This window comes from Polyodon spathula, chromosome 6 (assembly GCF_017654505.1).
Source record: "Polyodon spathula isolate WHYD16114869_AA chromosome 6, ASM1765450v1, whole genome shotgun sequence".
Lineage (NCBI taxonomy): Eukaryota > Metazoa > Chordata > Actinopteri > Acipenseriformes > Polyodontidae > Polyodon > Polyodon spathula.
In genome coordinates, this window is record NC_054539.1 from 25,843,664 (window position 1) to 25,867,041 (window position 23,378).

Here is a 23,378-nt window from a genome sequence, read left to right on the forward strand (position 1 = left end):
CTAGAAACTATTTATATGTAAAGAAATATGTTTTAATTATGGTTCAGCTATATACCCTCCAATTCAGTATGGACAGTACAGCATGGCAAGGGGCCCATCTGTTACAAGTTTCGAGCATTCAGTAGAGTAGATCACAGTTTTAAAGTGCTACTTAGAAACAAACCTATGAAAGCAGCTGAAAGTGTGTGTGTGTTTGTCCTGAGTACCTCCTCAACTTGCTGACCCTCTATGTCCCTGCCTGCAAGCTGAAGTCTTCCCATTCTGGCCTGCTTGTTATCCCCAAGCAAAAGTGCACCACACTTAGAGAACGTTGGTTTAGCTTTGGTGTGTGATACTCCCACTGTCGCTCGCTTTAAATCAACTCTCCACTTGTTCTCTCTTGCTTTTCATGCTCTTTAAGCCTGATATCTGTTATTAACTGCTGTGTTGCTGCTACTATTTCATTTATTATGCACCAATCTGTTTTTTTGGTTTTTTTTTTTGCTGTATAGCATGTATTATGCATTTCTCTGTATTTAAAGTATTATGGATTTTCTTGTTGTTACTGCATCTTGTAAAGGGCTTTGTGATGGTGGTCCACTATGAAAGGCGCTATATAAAATAAAAATTGATTGATTGATATCTCACAAATGTAAATGTGCGTGATTTATAAAAAAAAAAAAAAAAAAAAAAACCTTTGTTATTTCAAGTTCTTGTTCTGTAATGTTTTGACATGTCAGCACAATAAAAATGTTTCTACAGTATAGCCATATAAAATATATACAGTACTTTATTATTTTCTACTAGTGTTTTGATTTAAAGGTCCTTGATTGCCTTCTCATAGAAGACAACAGCACCTTATTTTCTCTATCCTTTACATAGTTATTCATATAGTGGGAACACTTATTTTGCCAATGTTTCTATGAAAGCTTGTGAGGGCACATAAATCTGGCAGAAAAATAATGTGCCATTAAAACACTTTTTACTAAACTAAATACTAAACATGCTGGCAAACACTACAAACCCTTTCTTAAGAACTAACATTGGGAATCGCAGCGCCTTTTCTGACTTTGTGTTTTTCCAGTTCTTGATGCGCTTGTTCGAGCATATCAGTAAAATCGTGATTCACTGGGCTATCATCAATACATGCCCCTCCTAATGTTTCTATTTTGGACCAATTGTGAACTTTCTTGGTGGTAAGATCAATTGCATAGCTCCTCCAATCTGCTTTCCGATCATGAACCTAAAACATAAAAAAAAAAAAATAATAATAATTATTAACAAACAAAATTGTGTTTTCAATAGAATACCATGTTCATATTTTGTTGCAGTATTTCCAATTAAACCTAAAACCTCAAGTCCGTACATCACTTTATATTCAAATGTCATCTACATGTTTTCTTTCATATGCTTTTGGCAAATGGCACTTACCGCAACATGTCTTCTCAAAGTGGACATGTCAGTGAAAGTCCGGTCACAGGCTTTGCATTTGTAAGGCTTCTCCCCAGTGTGGATTCTCTGGTGACGTCGCAGAGCCCCCTGCTGGGTGAATGTTTTCCCACACTGGTCACAGGAATATGGACGGGTTTCTGGGAAGAAAAATTGAAATACATGTAATGCTATTATTTTCTGCTTGTTTCCTCTGTTCTTGAAGTCAAGTTCACCAAGAAAACACCCTACAAGGCTGACGTATTTGAAACCCCTGTAAAATTAAAAACCATTCAAACTTAATAGGATTGAAAGGGACCTCGTTGGTATAACAGTAGCAGCCATCACTGATCGACAAAATAATGTGTCATGAAATATTATTAGCAAAAATGTAGTAAATGCAAAGTGCAACTAACACCATCAATAGTCACTTTGTGCCGCTTGATTAAACAGAAAATGTGTATGCAACTTTGCTCTCATTAAGCATCTTAAACCTACTTTTTTTGCATTCGTTTTCTTAAGGAAACTGTTCAACATACCTGCATGCACCTTACTGTGCTGAGCTAACGAAGCTCGAAGGCCAAATGTTTTACCGCAGACTTCACACTTGAAAGGCTTGGCTCCCAGGTGACATCGCTTGTGACACTTCAGGTATTGCTTAGTGGAAAAGTTCTTCCCGCACATATCACATTTGTACAGCCGCTCGCCTAGATATTTGATCAAATACATTCTTGTTAGCTGAACAGTTTACACATTTCTTATTATCAAACAAGCTACTTTTGACAAAAACTGCATTCAAATCTGTCAAATCGTTCTACTATAAAGCTCCACTTAAGTATGGAAACTTCTTTATTTGGCTATTTGCTTGAATGTTTTATATACCTGTACACACAACTGTAAAACAAATAATTTAATAGATTGGACAATTCAAGTTTCAATAAATTACTTTATCTACTGTATTGAATAATTTTGGGACATGCATGTAATTATGTTATTAATATAACAGCTTAAAAAAAGTTGGGAATATGAAAACGATTATTATGTACCTGTGTGTGTCCTTCGGTGAATGTCTAATTTGCTTTTGCCAGAAAAACAAGAACCACACACCTCACAGATATAAGGCTTCTCTCCAGTGTGGGACCTGCATTGTTTGAAAAGATTGTAAAAAAATACTGTATAATTACATTAATCAGTTCAAGAAAATATACAGACAATTGTGTTACTGTACTACAGAAACTGAGATTGTATCCACATTTGTGCACGCTTGTCATATTTTTTCAAATAAATAGAGGTACTATATCACAGACTTTAACAGCATGAACTTTTCAGATAAAATATTACATTTAAGACAAATTGCATTTAATTTAGTTTGTCCAGTTATTACCCCTGCATACCATGTGGCTACGCTTCGAACAGGGAAGCCACTCTCTGACCCCTTAGGCAAACTAACCTTACGTGAAGCTTGAGCTGTGATGGCTGGGCGAACCTTCCGTTGCACACAGAGCACTGGTAGGGTTTCTCTCCAGTGTGAGTCCTCATGTGGAACACCAGGGCGGTCCTGGAGCTCAGAATCTTGCCGCAGACAGAGCACAGAGGACGCTTGTATCGGCCCTCATGTCTGCGTAGGTAGTGAGTGCGGACATCTCGCTTCCGCTTGAAGGCGGCATTGCAGAGGGTGCAGGCATACTTCCTCTCATCGGAGTGCACACAGGCCCGGTGCTCCTTCCAGCAGCTGTAGTTGGCAAAAGACTTGCCACAGGTCTCGCACTTGTAGAACTTTTCCGGAAGGGATTTATGTACCTCTTCGTAGTGGGCCACAAATTTCTTCCGAAAGGTGAACTGCTTGTCACACTTATCGCACTTGATAACGTACTGCTCCTTGTTGGGATTGACAACCATGCCGACTCCTAGTTTCGAGCCTCTGCATTTTCTTTTCATTTGACTGCCGTTCACATCCTTGAACTCCTCATATTCGGAATCACCACCGGAGGCTTCGACTCCTTCATATTCATCCTCGTCTTCCTCATCTGTTTCTTCAACTTGTTCTTGGTTGAATCCATCGCTCTTCACACCATTTTCATTCAGCTCCCCTGCATCATCTCCTACCCTGTCCTTTGCATCACGTTCGCTTCCCAATTTTTTTGTACTAGGTGAGCTTCCTGGCTTTTTATCAGTTGATGCTTTATTAAAAGGCAAGCTGCTCTTCTCCCTAATATTATTTTTTCCTACATTTTTAGGTAAGCTTTTCTGCTCTTCGTTTTTCATTTTTTTATTGCAGTTCGCGTTTAAAGTGTTTCCATCCAATGGGTTACAGGTGCTGCCGTCACTACCGACTTCCTTGTCGAAAACAGAATCCTCATTTGGTGGAACAAGCTTCCAGTATACAGGTCTAGGCTTCCTCTCTATACCAGACAAGTGCATGTTTCTGTAAGAACATAAACAGCAATTAGCACATCATAAAAATTACTGCATTTTAATTTAGCCACAGAACAGCAAAATAATGCTGCATATCTTAGCATTCACCAAGTTAATAAAATAACAGTATTAAGTATCTATATACTATTATTAAGTATCAATAACAGTATCTAAGAGACAGTTTTTCTGATAAGTTACTTAATGTTGAAAAAGTTAGAGTACACTATAAGCCTGTAGCCATTTTTAAATCTCAAGTTGTGACTAAAAAATAGTTTCAATTGCTATCACTAACAAAAAAATAATCTTCCCTTGACAAGTATATAGGCAAACAGTGTTGAAAACAATAAGAAAAAGCCAATATCCATATTGTGAACATGCCTATTGTATGTACAAAGACCCAAACACAGTTGTGCTATTAGCAATGTTAAAGCATTTTAGGCCGTTACTTTACCTCACATGGGTGTTGAACGAGGACTTCTGGGCAAAGCCGGCTGGACAGGCCGCACATTTGTATGGCTTTTCTCCTGTGTGTATACGAATATGAACTGTAAGGCCACCTTTAGAACTGATAATCTTATCACAATAGGGGCAAGCCTGAGGAGACCGTTTTTTCTCATGTACTTTTCTGATGTGGTCGTTAATGTCTTTTTGGCGTTTAAACCTCTTGTCACACAACTTGCAAGCGTAGCGTCGCTCATCGTTGTGGACAGTTAGTTTGTGCTGCCTGAAGTTTTTAGGGTTAGTAAAGAGTTGGGTGCACAAGTCACAGCTGTACTTGACCACAACATTAATACCATGCTCTTTGCCCATATGTGCCTGATACTTGTTCACTGTCTTAAATGTCTCATTGCATGTATCACAGGTATAAGTCTCCTTCAGCCAACTTGAGGCACTCCTAAGGGACCTTCGTAGACTGGTGTTCCTTTCACAGTCCTCTTCTTTTACCTCAGAGATCCTCCTTATAACTATACAGGTGTTCAAGTCCAAGGGGGGTGTCCATTTTATGCAGCCTGTTTTATTTTGATCAGATTCACCAGCACCCTCACCACCATCATCCTTAGATTCTTCTGTCTTTGATTGATTCTGGTCAGATGACTTTGTCACAGAGGTCTTAGTATTGCAGGAGGCAACATCTTCACCTATCTCTTTTGTAGATGCTTCTTTCCTGAGCTTGTGTTTTTGTTTAATCTGCTGCATACTCTTTTTTGGGGTTTGGTCACATAGCATAAATGTTATAGCTGAGGATTTAATTTTAGAAGTCTGACCTAAGCAAGGGCTTTTACTCCTCAAGGTCATTACTCTAGGCGGGGATGGTAGCTTTGAATCCTGTCTCTCATTGGTTATGAAACCATTGCAAACCTCCAACAGATCTTTGCAGTCCAGTTTCTCAGCCACTTCTTTCAACCTCTGCAGCTTTTCTTGCTGGATCTGCACTCTTGCAGTGTAGACAAATTCAAGGAAGCTAGTGAAGTCTTCTGTATAGACGTCCTGCAAGGTTACTGTGGGTGATTTGGCAACTGACAGCTCTTCACTGACAAAAAGTTCCCGGAAATAATTGCTGGAAGCAGCTAATACAGCTTTGTGGGCAGAAAACTCTTCATGGATCCCCTGTTGCACTGTCTGGACAGTAACGTCACAGAGGTAACCAAACTGGTACAGAGAATGCAGAGCATTTAGCATGTTGGAAGCAGCTACTTTGGATTCCATGGTGATCCTGCTGGACTCCATCCTGCAGACTGAAGATAAAAGAAAGGTTACATAAAAAGACACAGGCAGGTTAGCTGGTCAACTCCATAGCTGTATGTCTGTAGAGATGAGGGAACATGGGGACACCACTCTATGAAGCCTGGTAGTATAGGCCTACATGCATGGATGAGAATAAAGCTCTCTCATCACCAGAGCCCTGATGTAAGGCATTCCTAAACAGACTTGCCTAAGCTTTGCTTCCATTTGGGTTTTAAAACAAGACACAGTAAGTCAGACTTGGGTGTTAATTTTCATTCATAACATATTTCCAGATATTTCCAGAAGGAAACCCCCTTTGCTGTATGCTTATTTTATTTTTTTTTTAATGTAAAATGCAAGACTGCAATTCTGCTGGTTCCTGGTGCCCAATCAGCTCCTGTCCTGTTGGTCATAGTATGATTGCAGGTATGTCATTGCAGTGAAATTGACATACAGCCCAGGAAAAAGCAGGTCTTTTATATTATAAAAGTTTATTATAATTCCATGTTTTTGTTTTTTGTTTTGTTTTGTTTGTTTTTTAAAGCAAAGAACTAAAAGATATTGACAAAAAAAATGTGGACCACAGATAACATTAATAGCGCTGATAAAAGGTGTGAAACTAATTTTAAAAAGCTTGCTTATCAGGTTAGTAAGTTACAATTTATAAGAAAGAGCAGGGGTTGCTGGTGATTTTTGCAGAAAAAAAAAATACATAGATGAGAATATATTTTTGCCCCTTGCCTTGCACATTCAGTTTCCTTTATTACCTTGTCAACCCCTGCCCCCAACAAAAATATGTTATGCATCTAGCCCTTTTGTGCTCCATCCCCTGCCCTTTTTATCTTTATTCAACCATTTCTCTGTGGTCTAACAGGTCAAGGCTTTTTTTCATGTTGTTCTGTATTCTCTAAATCTGAGCAGGCACATGTAACACATACAAAATATAAACAATTAAAAATAGCTCTTTCAATGAAGGTTTCCATAGTGTATGCTAAGGTAAGTTTATCTTTATGTCATGTGACTGGTTTATCATTTTCATGGCTTTGGGTAATGATTAATTAACTATGCACTACTTTGTTGTACAGTATATGTAATGCTTAAAGAAGGCATGATCCAGTGTGGTAAAATGTGTTTAACGTGGCGAATTATGTACTAGTAAAAGTGGTTTGGTAATTAAAAAAAAAAAAAAAAAAAAAACTAACATTCCTTAGCGTTCTAACGATCGCGAAAATTAAAAGCACGCTTATACTTTAAGAGCTCAGAGACAAAACTACTGTATACACCGCCTCATAATAATCACTTATCGTACTTTCAGAATCTTGAGCAAGACTGTATCCACCCAGCTGACCAGTAAACACTCTAGTTCGCTTCATCTATACTATGTATCAAACATACCAGTTTTTTTTTTTTTGCTTATGTAGGCCGGGATCCCTTTGTTTTCTGATGGTAAAAGGCAACGCGATTTATGCACGACTTATTACGGCATAAAAATCTGAATACATGCACAGAAAGCACACTAGTCTTCCACGCTACACAATATTAGCGTGCACGCGTGTATTACCACAGCTTACGCTACCCACACTGGAAGGTAAACAATGCAAGACTATGTGGGCGTGTGTGTATAAAAAGCAGTTCCGAGGCGCGCAAGAACCCACATTGAAGGTTTCCGGGGCACTTGGTCTGATGTAAAACAGTCATGATCAATTTATATGAAGAAACAACAAGGTAATTAAATTAACCGTTTAGGGCTCACATTTACGACATAACAAATACACAGATTGTAACAGCAGATTGTTGTATATAACACATTTCATTGAATTAATTAAACATAAAATCGAAGTCTTTTTTTCTGTATCATTTTGCATTTAGGAATGCTTATATTGTATTATATTGTTAAAGTAGAGATCGTGTTTCGCAATTTTCATAAATGCTATCATGACACAACGGTATACACTGACTACACTGCCTAGCATTAGGCATGATTCAAAACTCGAAGTAACTTAATAATACTCAGTAGGTCAAGGTAAACAGCTGGAAGCTTCCCCGCCCCCTACTTTGGAGAGTTTGGAGGCATGTCTGTGAAATACACGAACAGATTTGTCAAACTCACATTGGTTCCAGATTAGAAATGAAAATAACACGTTGTTAAGCATTTGAAGGCTATTCTATTGTACTGGTACAAAATAATTGCAAACATACTGAAGAGGAGGCTGAACGTGAATGTCGAAGGACAGTCGGTTAAACGTGTCGATGGATTGCTAGGTGTTTCTGTATTCTATAGTGCAAAAAGTATTTCTTTTTTACTTTAAGGAACATTCTAAAAAAAGACGTGAGAACATACTTTCCACTGATCTTTAGGATAGAGATGTATCTGCTGGATTTAGTCTATTGCTGAACACACACTGCATCTATACCGAATTCCATGCCAAATCAACCATTGCACTATTATTAATTTCTTTCTTTTTTCTTTCTTTTTTTTAATTAGAAAAATATTATTTGCTCACACAAAGAAAAGTGCATCTTAATCTTGTACAATTTTAGCACTGAATGTTCAGACTTTAATTGAGTCATTTTAATTCCATTGTCTTCAGCACATTTCTAGTAATAATTTTTTTCAGAATGTAAAGTCTACTGACAGAAGGCCGTGGCCTATTGCACCAAAAAAGGTTTTGATGCAAAACACTGAGCCTGAATCGGATAACTGTCATACTGTAACATTTTAAATAAAATGTATTAAAAAAAGAGAAAGTAAACCTACAAATGTGCATGTTATTAGGGAATAAGTGCATGAATTGGAACAAATAGGTCATCAATTTTGTACCATTTGATATTGCAGGAAATATTTGAATCTGAGAAATTTCAAAATCTTTTTGATACTCAAAACAGTGTACAGTACTTTAAACTTTCTGTGAGATAACAATTACACACGTATGCCTCTAGATGGCACAGTGCACCAAGTTAATATTTTAAATGAAAAACTATTTTAGCCTTTTGTGAAAAGAAAATACTGTATAGTGTTACAGTAAATAGGTAGTAAAACAAAACCTCAGAGACTTGAGGGAGAACTGAAAAGATCACAATTTAAAATGTAAATAGGTAAATTGTCAAATGTATTGGAAATAACTTTATTACATACTATGAGATAGTTCTAAACAATATTTACGGTATTATCCTGTTCTGTTTTAAAAAATCACTAAGTTAGGGCAATAGCAAAACTGTAATTAGAAGACTTAGCATATGAAATTACACAGCACTAATATATATATATATATATATATATATATATATATATATATAGATATATATATATATATATATATATATATATAGTATGTATGTATATATATATATATATATCTATATATAATATATATATATATATATAGGATAGATATATTATGGATATATATATATATATCATATATATATACTATAATATATATATATATATATGTGTATATATATATATATGTGTGTGTGTACATATACCATTACCCATGTACATACGGTGTGTATATGTGTATATATGTATATATATATAGATATATATATATAGTATATATATATATATATATATATATATATATATATATATATAGATATATATATATAGATTAACAAATAAGCCATATTTTTTTAATGAAAGGGTATCCATTAAAAAAATACTTTCCCATAGGTAAATCGCTTCTTCAGAAACTTAAAATGTTTTTTTGTGTAAGTAATAAGTAATCATATTTTTACTGAAGGATTAATAATTTAGTTGTATTGTGAGATCCTTGGGACTAGGTAGTCAGAACGACACTGACATTGTTTTAGATAGTTTAGATGATTGTTTTATGTACATCCATTTGAATGTGCTAACATAGTAAGCACCTGCACACACTGTGAAAACTACTATTCCAATAGGCCACGCTATATAGTAAATCATTTTAATAATGTAATATAATATATGTAATCTAAAATTAAATGCAACATCAAGATTACATGATGTGTGTTATCATTCTAGACACAGAATCTGCTCACCCCATGAGGAAAGACCATCCAAACTGTACCAACCCCTGGAAATAATTTGTGCTATACATTGTGTTCTGTATTAGCAAAGGCTTATGTTAAGGGTAAAAAAAAAACCCCAAAAAACACAGGAGTATTTATTACATTAATGTTAAATACAGCTTTGTTAAAAAATAAATATATTAGTCTTGTCGAATGGTAGTTGACTTTGTGTCTTTTCCTTCGGGGAGCAAGCTAGTCCTGTAGATCTGACTAATCAAAGTACTGCATATTAAAATGTCTTACAGATAATATAGGGATGATTATGTGTAATATGGCACAATAGTGTGTGTGGTTGCATTGAGATAACTGCACATTTAGGGGTGTTACGGTAGGTGTGTTTAAACTGGTTTAGAATGCAAAGTAGCCCATCGGCACCTTCTCTGTCAAATGTGTAAGAATTAAATGGGGCAGTATCCAATGACCTTTTCAAGACATCGTGGTACAGACATTTTTACTTTAGGAATGTAATTAAAAAAAAACAAAAAAAAAAACAGTGTTAACTTTGAAACATACAAGCTTTCAAGGACTCATTGTTTCATGGGATTGGGAAAAAATAGTATGTTTATATTTTTATAAGGAATTAGAACTTTGCAAAATGGATCCAACTATTATGATGTAAAGGAATGATAACTAACTAACTATATATACTATATATATATATATATATATATATATATATATATATATATATATATATATATATATATATATATATATATTTTCAAATGCATTTCTTACAGAACTATAAAGCAGCACTCTACTCCCCATACAGTTAAATAATCCTTCTTCGAGGAGAGCATTGTGGAAACCACAAGTGTGGACATATGCAATATTTGCAATACAGGAGGTGCCAGCTTTTAGCCCAAGGTCACAAACGGCCTGCAGTTTATTATGACTACTAAAGCGTCTTGCTTTGTTTGCAGTCTGTAAATAAAACGATTTTATCAACAAGCCTGTATGTGTTCTGAGAGATAAAGTATTAAGTATGCTTATTTTCTTTTAACAGGGCTTCCTATTATAAGTATAAAGAAACATGTTGAAGCTGCACTTCATATTTATGTAATCCACCTGCAAGCCCCTAACATTCAATGACTGTGATTTTTATATTTAGGTCAAATGCAAGTTTGACGTAATTGTCTCAAATTAGTTATACAGATGTATGTCACACTGCAAAATGGTAAAACTCACGTGGCAGGCTAATAATTAGTTTGTGTTTCATGACCCTGCCTTACTGTGTGTTTTTAACAATAAAACCAGGGGTGAAATTCTGCCGGTACTCACCGGTACGGGGTACCGGGACTTATTTAATCTGCTTTTCATCCAACGTGGATTCATTCCATCCACTCACACAGTCCATTAGCACATTTCTCAAATGCACTTTCAATCAGCAGTTTGTGCTGCTTGCATTTTGTCTCCTCATACTGCTTCTGTTAGCTGCTGTTGGCCACCATTATCATCAGTATAATCACTGCATGTTGATTGACGGAGCTGTCGTTCTGATCAGATTTCATTTTGGCATGAGTCACAAAACTGCCCATTTGCTTTGTGTCAGCGCTCATTCGTTGATCAGCGACTGAAGACTTTAGCTGTGCAACGTGAAAACAGCGCTATACAGTAATTATCATTACTATGAAGTAATAATTAATTTCTTTAATGTGGCGGAGAAATATTCGAAACATGATTTCAGAGAATACTGTGGAGATTAAAATGGCCAAGTACATCATTAGTCGTAGTAGTGCCTGTTACATAATACACGTGAGGGGTATTCTAGCCCCTATTGTGCATTGTTTTACTTAGACCTTTTTGTATCATTTTTGTATCACACAGTTGTTTTTTTTATTCCATTTTTTATAACATCATCTTTTTTTTTTAGGATATCTTGAAACAAAACTCCCTCTCTACAGCAGTTACTGCATAGTGTTATAGTACATGAATGAGTGATACAAGCAGAGGGTACAAAGCTTTCAGTATTTTCAGCTCTTTGTTTATGGTGAATTGGTTATAATTGATAAGTTATTTTTTATGTCTTATTTTGTATTTATAAATGTATCGTGTACCAATATGTCTAAGTTTTTAAATATTTATTCATTAGCACTCACATTGTCTGTGCATACGAGTACCTGCACTTTTTTTGTTGAGAATTTCACCCCTGAATAAAACATATACAATCCCATTAAACTAGAGGGCACTGTAGCTTTATAAAATATGTTTTAAGCAAGCTTCTTGAACTCCCTGAAATATGTAACAGCTGGGTTTTAGTTACTACATAATTATCTTGGAGAAAAACGAACAAAACAAGTTTAACAGTCCATGATTTCCATTACATGAGAGTAGATGTTGAACTTCATGCTGATTTGAACTCGGCTCTCGCCAAGATAAGCATCAACTAAGACGTAGCTTTGCAGTAAACTAATGTGATCCATCTGCATCTCCATCCATTATAATAGTAATGCCCTAGGAATTAAACCATTTTTAAAAATAATATATTTCTGGTGATGTTAAACTATAGAATGTCTAGTATATAGGTATACTGAATGTCTTGTTTTTTCAGTATGCTAAATGAACAAATTACTCACCGGTTGTTCTGCTTTGGTAGTAAATTAATAATTTGGTGTAATTCTGAAAAGATAGCTCATTAAGCCAAGATAAATGATGAGCAGAGGTCTGAATAAAATAATATAATAAATGCCTGCACCAATCGCTTGCCGTTCTTTGATATTTTAGGATACGTGGCACAGCTAAGGCCCAGTACATGTATGTATTTATAGTTCAATTAGTGTTTTGTTTATTTTTCATTTCGTTTTTTTGTGTTAGGGTGTTCATTTTATTAAGTAGTCAGATGCTGCGCCTGGAACATGCAACCTGCTGTTTTTGGTTGCGGGGAAAAGCAGCTGAGCATTAGTCAGCTGCGGATCCCTAACCTGCAGGTGGATGTGTCCCAGCAGAGCATCTCGCAATAAAAAGGAGCTGTCAAGCACACCTCCCTGCTCCGAGCCAGGACCAGGGAATCCATACAAGAAGATGATGCTTTACTCTGGTAAGCAGCCGAGAAGTTCTAGTTCTTACTCAAGACCCCTGTGTAGCAGAGGAGGGGAAGTTCAATTATTTTGTCTAGGAAAGGACAGGGATTAGTTTTGGGATTTTTAATCACAATCGTATAGAAGGTGTGTAAGAGGGACCCTAGTGGTAGAAGGAGTAGCATATAGCCGTGTTCATGGGCAACTTTTATTTATTAGCTGTTTGTGTTCATGGTTTACGGTTTTGTTTTTGTGTACACTACCTTTTAAAAAATCCTGCATGCCTAAGCAGCATGTAAACTAAAATCTGTGTCTCCCTGTCAGTCTGTCAGTGGATAACCCACACTCCCTATTGCTGTCCCTATTACAGGGTACCATTGTACTTGTGAGATGGCTTGCTCTTTTGCATATATTTAAATGAGGATGAATATTTACTGGTGTTCATTGATACTCAGGTATTTACAAAGGAAGGTGATGAGTGGTGTAAAATGGTAGACAAATGTCCCACTCCCAATCTTTCAGCAATTATTCATCTGCTTTAAAGAGTATTTAGTATAGTATTTGTAATCGCAATAGTTTTATACCTCTCTTCAACCTTCTTTTCACCTCCCTAATGCAATACGCTCAGGAGGACTACGGATCAACTGGCGAACTCTGTTCCTGCTGTCAAGTTAATTGTCAGTTTTCACCCACAGAACCAAATCAACAAATGTTATCAAGCTACTGAACTCTAAAGGCAAGAGCCTGAAGAGTAGTGATCAATGAAGCATGCTAAGGCGTACCAGCTCCAGTCAGCTTTCTTTCCAGAACTCATGGAGCGCACGGGCCTATGCTGCACTCCCCATTGATCCCCAGGCAATATTGTCAGAATGCTGGGACTGGCCTTTTACCTTGACTCAGGATTTGCATTTCTCCAAACAGTAGAGCTTTTACTTGGTGAGCCATTGGGGACGACATAAAGACTGTCTAACTACAGGCCAAGGTTTCAAAACTGACTTTTTTTTTTTCAGAAAAACACATTTGGTTTTTGTGAAGAAATAACTAAACCAGGTTTTTATATACCAACACCTGTCATTTTAATAACATTTTCTATTTGCAAAAACCACACACAACTCCATTGGGGACTGGTTGGCGTTTATAATCTGAAAACACATCCTTCAATTGTGAAAAAGAAATGGCACAGGACTGCTACTGCTATTAGCTTGAAAGACATGAAGCCAATGCCAAAAGTCTGATTATGTAACGGCAGAGACTTTATGTGCCTGAGAAAATGTAGTAAAAGAACAAAGAGGAAATAAGGCCTGCCAGCCTCTCACATAGTTTGGACATTAGGGACTGTTTTGAAAAAGTAAAATACTTCTAAATCAGCACCAATACAGTAACGTAAAACGTACTTTGAACAAGGAGAATGTTTTTTTTATTTTTATGGGCTAGAGAATTAGATCTACTCTACAATGCTTTAAATCTACTGAAACTATAAATGCATCAGAAGTCTTAGTAAGCTAATGACGACATGTAAAATAAAGATTTCTATATGCAGAACATCTTTTCATTGTGGCTTATCGTAATTGTTTTATAAGTTTAATGTGAGCAAAGTGCTTTTTAGCTATTTGCTGTATTTATACAATTAGTATTTTCAAGGGATTGTTTAAGTCCCTGTGGGTTGGATGTATATCATAATAATAAAAAAGGAAACTAAAGAAACTTTGTCTTAGCATAGAGCATACTAATTCCGTTTTACATGGCAACATTGAATCTTTTCTAGAGGGGTTTACACAACAGTTTTAATAGTAAAATAGCCTGCTTGTGCATCCTATGTAGGGTGTTTTTTTGAAAAAAATTAAGGTAGGCACTACACACACAATAATATGATTCAATTATTAAGAACAATAATTAGGAAATGCCTCTGGAGTAATATAGTCTGACTCCAGTAACATTTCCCAGAATGAATCTGTTTATTAAGAATACAACAGTAAACTGCAGCAGTGACTTTCAGTAATACATGCGTGTGTGTTTGTGTGTGTGTATGGGTGTGTGTATGTGTATATATATATATATATATATTCCCTTTGCTTGCCTTTTACTGTGAGTCAGGAAACTAAGCATTTCCCACACACGATACACCCTATTATTCAATGGTGATTAAAATGCTTAACTTGCGCAGTTCTGCTGCACCAAGAGGATTAACACAATGTTCTGTTACATAAACACCAGACGCCTGAGTTTCTAGTTTAATTATTTACTAAACACTTCATGGCAGTAAGTCCTTTTTTGGCCAACGGCTGACTTAAAAAATGTAACTTCTGGAAAAGCAAACATGTCACTTTATAATTGGCAGTATGCTCTTGTGACAAAGTGGCTGAGTGGGAGCAGGTGCAGGAGTGATGCAGTGCGTGAAAGAAACAGACAGATAACTGTAATCCAGTTTGGAAATGTTTTTATTGGAGAGTCCAGGTCTGGCGACCAAACAAGAATTCCCTGGAAATGCACACTAATGTGTACAGCTCAGGGTAAATCTTTCATAGTAGACCACCATCACAAAGCGTTTTACAAGATGCAGTAACAAAAAAATTCATAAAACTTCAAATAAAGAGAAATGCATAATACATGATAGTAGCATAATACATGAAATAGTACATTAAATACAGTGGAAAGTGCATAATACATGATAGTAACATAATACGTGAAATAGTAGCAGCAACACAGCAGCTAATAGCAGATATCAGGCTTAAAGAGCATGAAAAGTGAGAACAGGTGGGTCTTGAGAGATGATTTAAAGCAAGCAACAGTGGGAGCATCACACACCAAAGCTGGGAGAGAATTCCAAAGAGTCAGAGCCACGAAGCTAAATGAGTGTTGTCCAAGTGTGGTGCACTTTTGCTTGGGGGTAACAAGCAGGCCATAATTGGAGGACCTCAGCTTATGAGCAGGGACATAGTGGGTCAGCAGGTTGAGGAGGTACTCAGGACCTGTGTGATGAAGGGCATTGTAGGTGAGCAGGAGAGTTTTGAAAATAATCCTGAACTTTACAGGTAGCTAGTGCAGCTGGGCAAGACTGGGGGTTATGTGATAACATTTTTTACATCTAGTAAGGATCCTGGCAGCAGCATTCTGAACTAGCTACAGTCGGTTTATGGTGTGTGCCAGGAGACCACCATATAGAGAGTTGCAGTAGTCGAGTCGAGAGGAGACAAATGCATGACAAAGCATCTCTGCATCTGGGAGGAAAGGTAGGTAAAGATTTTTCGAATATGGTAGAAGGAAGATGTTGCTGTCAAGAAGTACACCAAGGCTTTGTATTGTGGGTTAGGGTTAGGTTAGAGCTTGCGGCAGGCAGATTTAAGCAGTTGAAGTTCGATGGTGTACCATGGGCAGTTTCGATCTTTCTTGACGGTTCTGTTTGGAAGGGGGGCAACAGTGTCAATGATAAGAGTAAGGGTCACCAAGTCATCAACTGAGGACAGCAGAGTACAAGTTAGAGGGGATGCAGAGACATATTCTAAGAGTTTCAGAAGATTCTGTAGATTCTTAGGATGGACGGAGACAACAGTATCAATAGCAGAGGAAGGAGCAGGGAGATTAATATTAGCAGTGATTAAGAAATGGTCAGAGAGAGAGATATCTGAGACAGAAAGATTGGAAACATCAAGCCCCTGGTGATGAGCACATCCAGGGCGTGTCCTCTGGTGTGAGTGGAGACGTTGACAGATTAAGAAAGTCCAAGACAATCCAGAAGCGTGTTGAAGTCAGTAACTAGGGGGGAGGAAAGCAAGTAAACACTTAGCAGTAGGATTTTGTCAGCTGGAGTGCAGATGAGGGAGAGGAATTCTGAAAACTGTGCAATAAAAGCACAGTTGCTCTTAGGTGGACGGTAGATAACAGAAAGGGTGAGGGACATGGGAGAGGGGAGCGTGATGGCGAGATGCTCAAATGAAGAAAAGGCAGGCAAAGAAAGAATTGAAGAAGCAAGCACAGAATTTGCAATGACAGCAATGCCCCTGCCTCGGCCACTAAGGCAAGGTTTGTCAAAGAGGGAATAGCCCTTTGGGGTGGCTAGATGCAGTGAGTGCATGTCATTTACAGAGTGCCAGGTTTCAGCTAGACAGAGAAGATCAAGATTGGTATCAGTTATAAGTTCGCGGAGAAGCAGAGATTTGTTAGTCAGAGAGCAACAGTTGAAAAAGGAGATTTTCAACTTTGTAGCAGGCAGCGTAGGTGGAGAAGGTAATTACCAGTGTTTATTCTGGGATTGGAGAACAAGTGAGATCCAGACGTTTGGTGTTGCGAATCTCTCCTCCCGCTGTACCACTGGCAGCGGAAATGCTGCCAACATTGCGGCTATCAGCAGACGTGCTGACAGCTCCCAGACTGACTCCTTCAGCCAGGTAAAGTCCAGCAGCGGAAGATCTGCTGGGATTGGTGGTCTCCAGACCTCCCCCAAGATCTCCAGCAGCGAAACTGCTGCGGGGGAAGGTGGTCTCCTGACCTTTCCCCCCTTCATAGCTGGCGGCTCCCTCTGGGGGGACTCCAGCCCCCAGAACTCCTGCAGTGAAATTACTGCGGGGAAAAGTGGTCTCCTGACCTCTTCCCCTTTTTTCATAGCCGGCAGCTCCCTCTGGTGAGGCTCTGGCCACACTGACCCCTGCAGCCAAGCAGAGCTGAAACCGACCCCTGGCAAAGCAGTTCCAGCAACCCCAGGCGATGCGACACGGCAGGCAACCCCTGGCGATGCCAGGTAGGCATCCTTGGGCGAAGCGAGACAAGCATCCTTGGGCGAAGCGAGGCAGGCATCCTTGGGTGAAGTGAGACAGGCATCCTTGGGTGAAGCGAGACAGGCACCCTTGGGCGAAGCGAGGCAGGCATCCTTGAGCGAAGTGAGGGAGGGAGTCAGGACAAGCTGGGGTGCGGGTGTTGGCCCTCTTCTCGGCCACTGTGGCCGGGCGGTTCTTCCCTGTGCTTCCCTCAGCAGCCAGCATCTATTTCTGGTCCTTCTGGTGAAAGGAGATGCAGCTCTTGCTCCTCTCCCCATGATGGTGATGGAGGCAGAGGCAGCTCCAGCTCCTCTCCTTGTGATGGTGGGGGAAGTGATACCAGCAGGCATTCATCCTCTGCTGGTGGATGGGGACCCAGCAGGCATTCACCCTCTGCTGGTGGACGGGAACCCAGCAGGCATTCACCCTCTGCCGGTGGAGGTGGTGGAGGCAGAGGAAGCTCCTTCTGCTCTGCTCCTGCTAGTGGAGGTGGAGGAGGCAGAGGCTGCTCCTTCTGCTCTGCTCCTGGCGGTGGAGGAGGCAGAGCCAGCTCCTGCTGCTCTGCTCCTGGCAGTGGAGGTGGTGGAGACAGGGGCAGCTCCTGCTGCTCTACTTCTGGCAGTGGAGGTGACAGAGGCAGCTCCTGATGCTCTGCTCCTGGTGGCGGTGGTGGTGGCGGAGGCAGAGGCAGCTCCTGCTGCTCTGCTTCTGCTGATGGAGGTGGTGGAGGCATGTAGTCTCATGGCAGCGGAGGTGGGAGCAGCATGTAGTCTCCTGCCGGAGGAAGTGGCAGCTTCGTGTAGTCTACACTTTCAGGGGACTGGTGCGGCTCTCGCTCACTTGCAGGGGAAGGTGATGGAGGTGTATTTGTATACTTGTATTTTAACTATTAACTATTCTTATTACCTCCGTCTTCAATCCCGTTCTCCACTCACCAAACACACAACCCCAAATGAGTGAAAACATGCTGCTTTTATCCAGCTGTAGACTGAGACTCGATTGCTAATCAATCATTCAATTGGAGTCGCGGTACAACTGCACGTGAATTAATAAAGTGCAATTCCCCGTGCTCACATATTATTACATTTTACTTGCACGTGAAGTGCTGTGCAATTCTCATGCCTAAATACAAATATACATTTTAAACACTTGTGTTACACAGACCCGTTTATATCCCGTGTACCAATGATATACACCAACATTAACACACAACATACAACACAAAATACACACTCTAAAGGCGTTACAATCTTCCACGGCTGAGCTGGGAGACACGGCAATAATAGCCTGGGTGCTTCACAAATCTGCCTTTATGGGAGAGTGGCAAAAAGAAAGCCATTGTTGAAAAAAATACATCAAATCTCGGCTAGAGTTTGCCAGAAGGCATGTGGGAGACTCTGAGACCGAGTGGATGAAGATTCTGAAACCAAAATAGACCTTTTTGGCCTCAACGCTAAGCATTATGTTTGGCGCAAGCCTAACACCGCACATCATCCTGAGAACATCATCCCTACCGTGAAGCATGGTGGTGGCAGCATCATGCTATGGGGTTGCTTCTCTGCGTCAGGGCATGGAAAGCTTGTGAAGATAAAGGACAAAATTAATGTACAGAGACATCCTGGTGGAAAACCTGCTGAACTCTGCAACAGACCTGGGACTTGGGAGAAGATTCATCTTCCAGCAGGACAATGACCCCAAACATACAGCCAAAAAAAAAAAAGGTCAATGTCCTGGAGTGTCCCAGTCAAAGCTCGGACATCAATCCAATTGAGAATATGTGGAAAGAGTTGAAAATTGCTGTTCACAATTGAACAATTTTGCAAAGAAGAATGGGCAAGTGCAGTGTCCAGATGTGCAAAACTGGTAGAGACTTGTCCAAATAGACTCATGGCTGTAATTGCTGCCAAAGGTGCCTCTATCAAATATTGACTCAAGGGGGTGAATACTTATGCAATCAATTACTTTCTGTTTTGTATTTGTAATTAATTTAGAACAATTTGTAGATTTTATTTTTCACTTTGACATTATGGACTTTTATTTGTTTTAATCAGTGGCAAAAACTCCTAATTAAATCCATTTTGATTCCATGTTGTAACACAATAAAATGTGGAAAGGACACGTTCAGGGAAACAGACTTCAAAGTAGCACAATCCACACAGATGTAACATTTGTAAATCAACTTTTCTTGTGCATTTACAACATAATGCTTTTTCACATTGGACACCGATATCAGAAGTTTTATTTTTATAGCTACCTGGCATTTTTATCTCTTGAATGTGTCACTGGGTGCAGAACTGAATCCAGATTGAGACGTTTTTGACTGCTGCTTTGCAGTTTTATGATCTAAATGTTTCTGCCAAAGCTCTGACTGCTTCAAGATGACAGCTTTCCTACTGATATTTTCTCTGGTGCATCCCTTGTACAAAATGAAGGAACTGATGGCTGATGGGAGTATTGACGTGCCATCTGGTCTAAAATGTCCACTCGGTACTTTGTGTTATTGTAGAAATCCACAGTCTCCAGCTTTTTCTTGTCAACAGTCCCGATGGCAACTGAATAATGAACGGAGCCGAGAATAATAACATTCTTTTTTGGCTTGCACTTGTAAACAGTTAGAGTAGCACAGTCATTGTGTTTCAAAATTGTACTGGAGAACAGCAGTGGTTGCAAGTTTTGTGCAGATGGTGGAAACTCTCTTCTTGCTTTGTTCACTGTTCCAACCAGGCAGTTTTTTTTTTTCTTTAACTCTTTTGCCAATGATCATTTTGTATCCTATGTACCTCTGCTACAGTACAGCATTGAATGTGGTGTAGCATTCACATATCGATCAACAAATGAAAAACACCAAGTGCTATTGATGTTACATTTTGCATACGACATCGGAACTGAGGTTTCAGTCAAAACGTTTTGTACAGCCCATCTTCCCACAGCATCAACTCCAGGATTTCTAATTTCCCAAATAGTGCCATCCTTCCCAGTCTTCTGAATGCCTATTCGCGGTGGCAATGCAGCTGGAGTAGCTGTCCTTGGTACTGCTGCAGGTGAAGTGGTTGGCATGGCTGGTTGGCAGGAGGTGAAACAGGCAAAGGTAACAACAGGCTTGTTATACATATATATATATATGTATATGTATATATAAAATGACTGCTTTGGCGGTTCTAGGTGGGTGGGATTATAACTTCCTTATTTTCGCGATCCTGCCTTTCAAACACTGTCAGGATATTTAATACACGTATTTAGGAAAATTCATAACCACATAACTTTCAGACACACAGAGTAATTTAACTTTGAAAACCTCACACTTGATAGAATAGACATTTGATAGAATAACACTGCCTTTACAGACTGTGCATAGAAAGCTATACACTACATCATGTTTTTGTTTAATATTTCATAACTTTTCATGATCAGACAGAAGCATTTTAATGTTATTAAACATTATCAGCATTCTTGCCTATGTATGAGAATGATTTATTTAGTTATTTGATTTACCAATGTATGAGTTAAATTTGTCCCCTCGGTGATCATGACTATATTCTCTTATTTAGCTCAACACCATTCATTTAATTAGTGTAGTGAGGCCCCAGAATAGATGTGGTATTATAGCTTTGTACCACAAATGGAACCATGCTTAACGTGTTTGACTCTTTCTTAAGTGTGTTTAATAAAGTAGGAACATTGACATGTCTGTTTTCTTGAACTTGATGGTAAATGGAACTTGATAGCAGTAACCTTTAACTACTAAGTAGTAAAATAGGGATACAAATCAGGTAAATCAGATACACTGCTATAAAAATAGCTGTGCCATTACTCAAATATAATCCTAGTAACTTTACAGAAACACTTTCCTGGGTAACTATTTTAATAGTTTCTGTGTCATAATACAAAAATAATTACAGATGGCAATAGATTATAGTTTAGTATATTATTTGAGGGGAGTTATTTTTCCTATACTTGTATGCAGGTATGCAGTGTTGAAGGAATGAAAGAATCAAATTAATTGTTTAACTAAATTAAACCACATTAGGGTTTTGAAGTGATTAGGGTGAAACCTTTTGGTTTATCAGCTTGCCTGTCTTGATAGCACTGGATGTCAGCTTGGTGTTATCAGTGCATTGTAAAAAAATATTACAGTTGCCTATACATTTCTTAGCATTTAAGAAAAAAATAAATCCAAAATGATTTAGGTCATCAGAACAAGAAAGTTTACAAGCAAGAGGAGGCCATTCAGCCCCTCTTGCTCGTATGGTTGTTATTAGCTTATTGATCCCAGAATCTCATCAAGCAGCTTCTTGAAGGATCCTACGGTGTCAGCTTCAACAACATTACAGGAGAGTTGGTTCCAGACTCCCACAATTCTCTGTGTAAAAAAGTGTCTCCTATTTTCTGTTCTGAATGCCCCTTCATCTAATCTCCATTTTTTTATCCTGGTCCTTGTTTCTTTTTTCAGGTCAAAAAAGTCCCTTGGGTCAACACTGTCAATACCTTTTAGAATTTTGAATGCTTGAATCAGGTCGCTGCTTAATCTTCTTTGTTCAAGAATGAATAGGTTAAATTATTTTAGCCTGTCTGCATATGACATGCCTTTTAAACCTGGAATAATTCTGGTTGCTCTTCTTTGCGCTCTTTCTAGAGCAGCAATATCCTTTTTGTAGCGAGGTGACCAGAACTGAACACAATATTTTAGATGGGGTCTTACTAATGCATTGTAAAGTTTTAACATTACTTACCTTGATTTAAATTCAACAGTTTTCACTACTATTCCTCATATTGTCTAAATGAAGTAATTTCTGAGTCAACATAAACTCCACTGACCTTCATTTCCTGCAACTGATTTTGTAGCTGACATTAAAGACTGCTGAATATTTTTTTTACTAATGAATTGATAAACAACAGTATGGAGGTGTGGCAAAGTGCGTGCAGGTGAAGGTAATACAGCAGTGCAGAAGGGACAGACAGACAATGATATCCAGGTGCAAGGGTGTTTATTGATTGCAATTGTCCAGAGCCTGACGGCAAACAATTGTAAATAATATTGATGAAATGTGATACAAAAGTGTGTATCACTTATCTGTAATGCCCGGGTTTGACCCACAACCAAAAGTCTTCTTCTTTCAACACAAACAAGTAACACAAAACACATACACAGGTACTACAGTAAGTGAATTAATGCTTGTGGTGCAAAGGCAGTTCTCTGTGAAAACAAAGGGAAGTGCTGGTGTTGGGTTTGATGCTGTCCTTCTGCTACTTCTCTGGATTGTGTTAGTAGTCTAAATAACAAACAGACTGTTTTTACTAGACAAACAAACAAACACAACACTCTGTTCCCTTTACACAGCACCCTCGCAGGTCAGGAGGAAGATTTAACATCAAGAACCATTCTCTCTCTGTCACAGGAGGAAACAAAGCAGGGAAGGTCAGTATACATTTACCATTTACTATTTCAGAAGCAAGTAAAAAGTGATAGTATAGTGTGAGCTGGAGGGGCCTAAGGGGGCTTTTGGTGGGTCCTGGTCCTAATCTTTGTATAGGGCCTTGCCAGGATATCTGAGATAAATCAGTGTTTGGACACAACTAAACAGAATGTACAACGGACATTGCTTAAAAAAAAAAAAAACTCCTAATGCTTAAATCTGATATTATTTAGTTGTTGTGTTTTCAAACTCTATCCAGAAGGTTGGTTTAATAACTAAACTACACAGTAATGCTAAATGACTAGTGGGATCTGTTACCACAAGGTTCTAGAGATCAATTAGAGGGATACGATTACCCTTAAAAAGCATTCGGATGCCCCAAGGACCTGTAATCACTTTGCAAAAACATTTTAGCAGGCATGACCACTACAGTTACAAAAAAAAAAAAATTATGTTGAAAATTACCAGCTGTGAAGGAAATAAAAAAAAAAAATCTGAACACTTGGCACACAGCAACGCGTTATAGATTTTAGAAGTTTATAACTAAATTATTTCTGCTTGTTTGAAGCCAGGGAATCAATTATTATGCCCTTGGT

General features: G+C 38.5%; 1 protein-coding gene and 1 long non-coding RNA gene across 2 annotated transcripts in view; one reads left to right on the plus strand and one right to left on the minus strand.

Annotated features, from left to right (window-relative positions):
* Positions 1–611: 611 nt before the first annotated feature.
* LOC121317066 (GDNF-inducible zinc finger protein 1-like) lies at positions 612–7,117 on the minus strand. The gene is made up of 7 exons (XM_041252652.1): positions 6,943–7,117; positions 4,274–5,558; positions 2,858–3,832; positions 2,454–2,548; positions 1,947–2,114; positions 1,411–1,568; positions 612–1,222 (listed from the first exon to the last, which is right to left on the minus strand). The coding sequence occupies exons 2-7, from the start codon at positions 5,548–5,550 to the stop codon at positions 1,010–1,012; spliced, it is 2,886 nt and encodes a 961-aa protein (XP_041108586.1). The 5' UTR covers positions 5,551–5,558; positions 6,943–7,117; the 3' UTR covers positions 612–1,009.
* A 66-nt stretch (positions 7,118–7,183) lies between these two features.
* LOC121317067 overlaps positions 7,184–23,378 on the plus strand; it is a 36,394-nt gene continuing 20,199 nt past the window's right edge. Inside the window, exons 1-2 of the long non-coding RNA XR_005950477.1 lie at positions 7,184–7,272; positions 22,707–22,784. This is a non-coding gene — a long non-coding RNA (uncharacterized LOC121317067). The remainder of the gene's footprint in view (positions 7,273–22,706; positions 22,785–23,378) is intronic.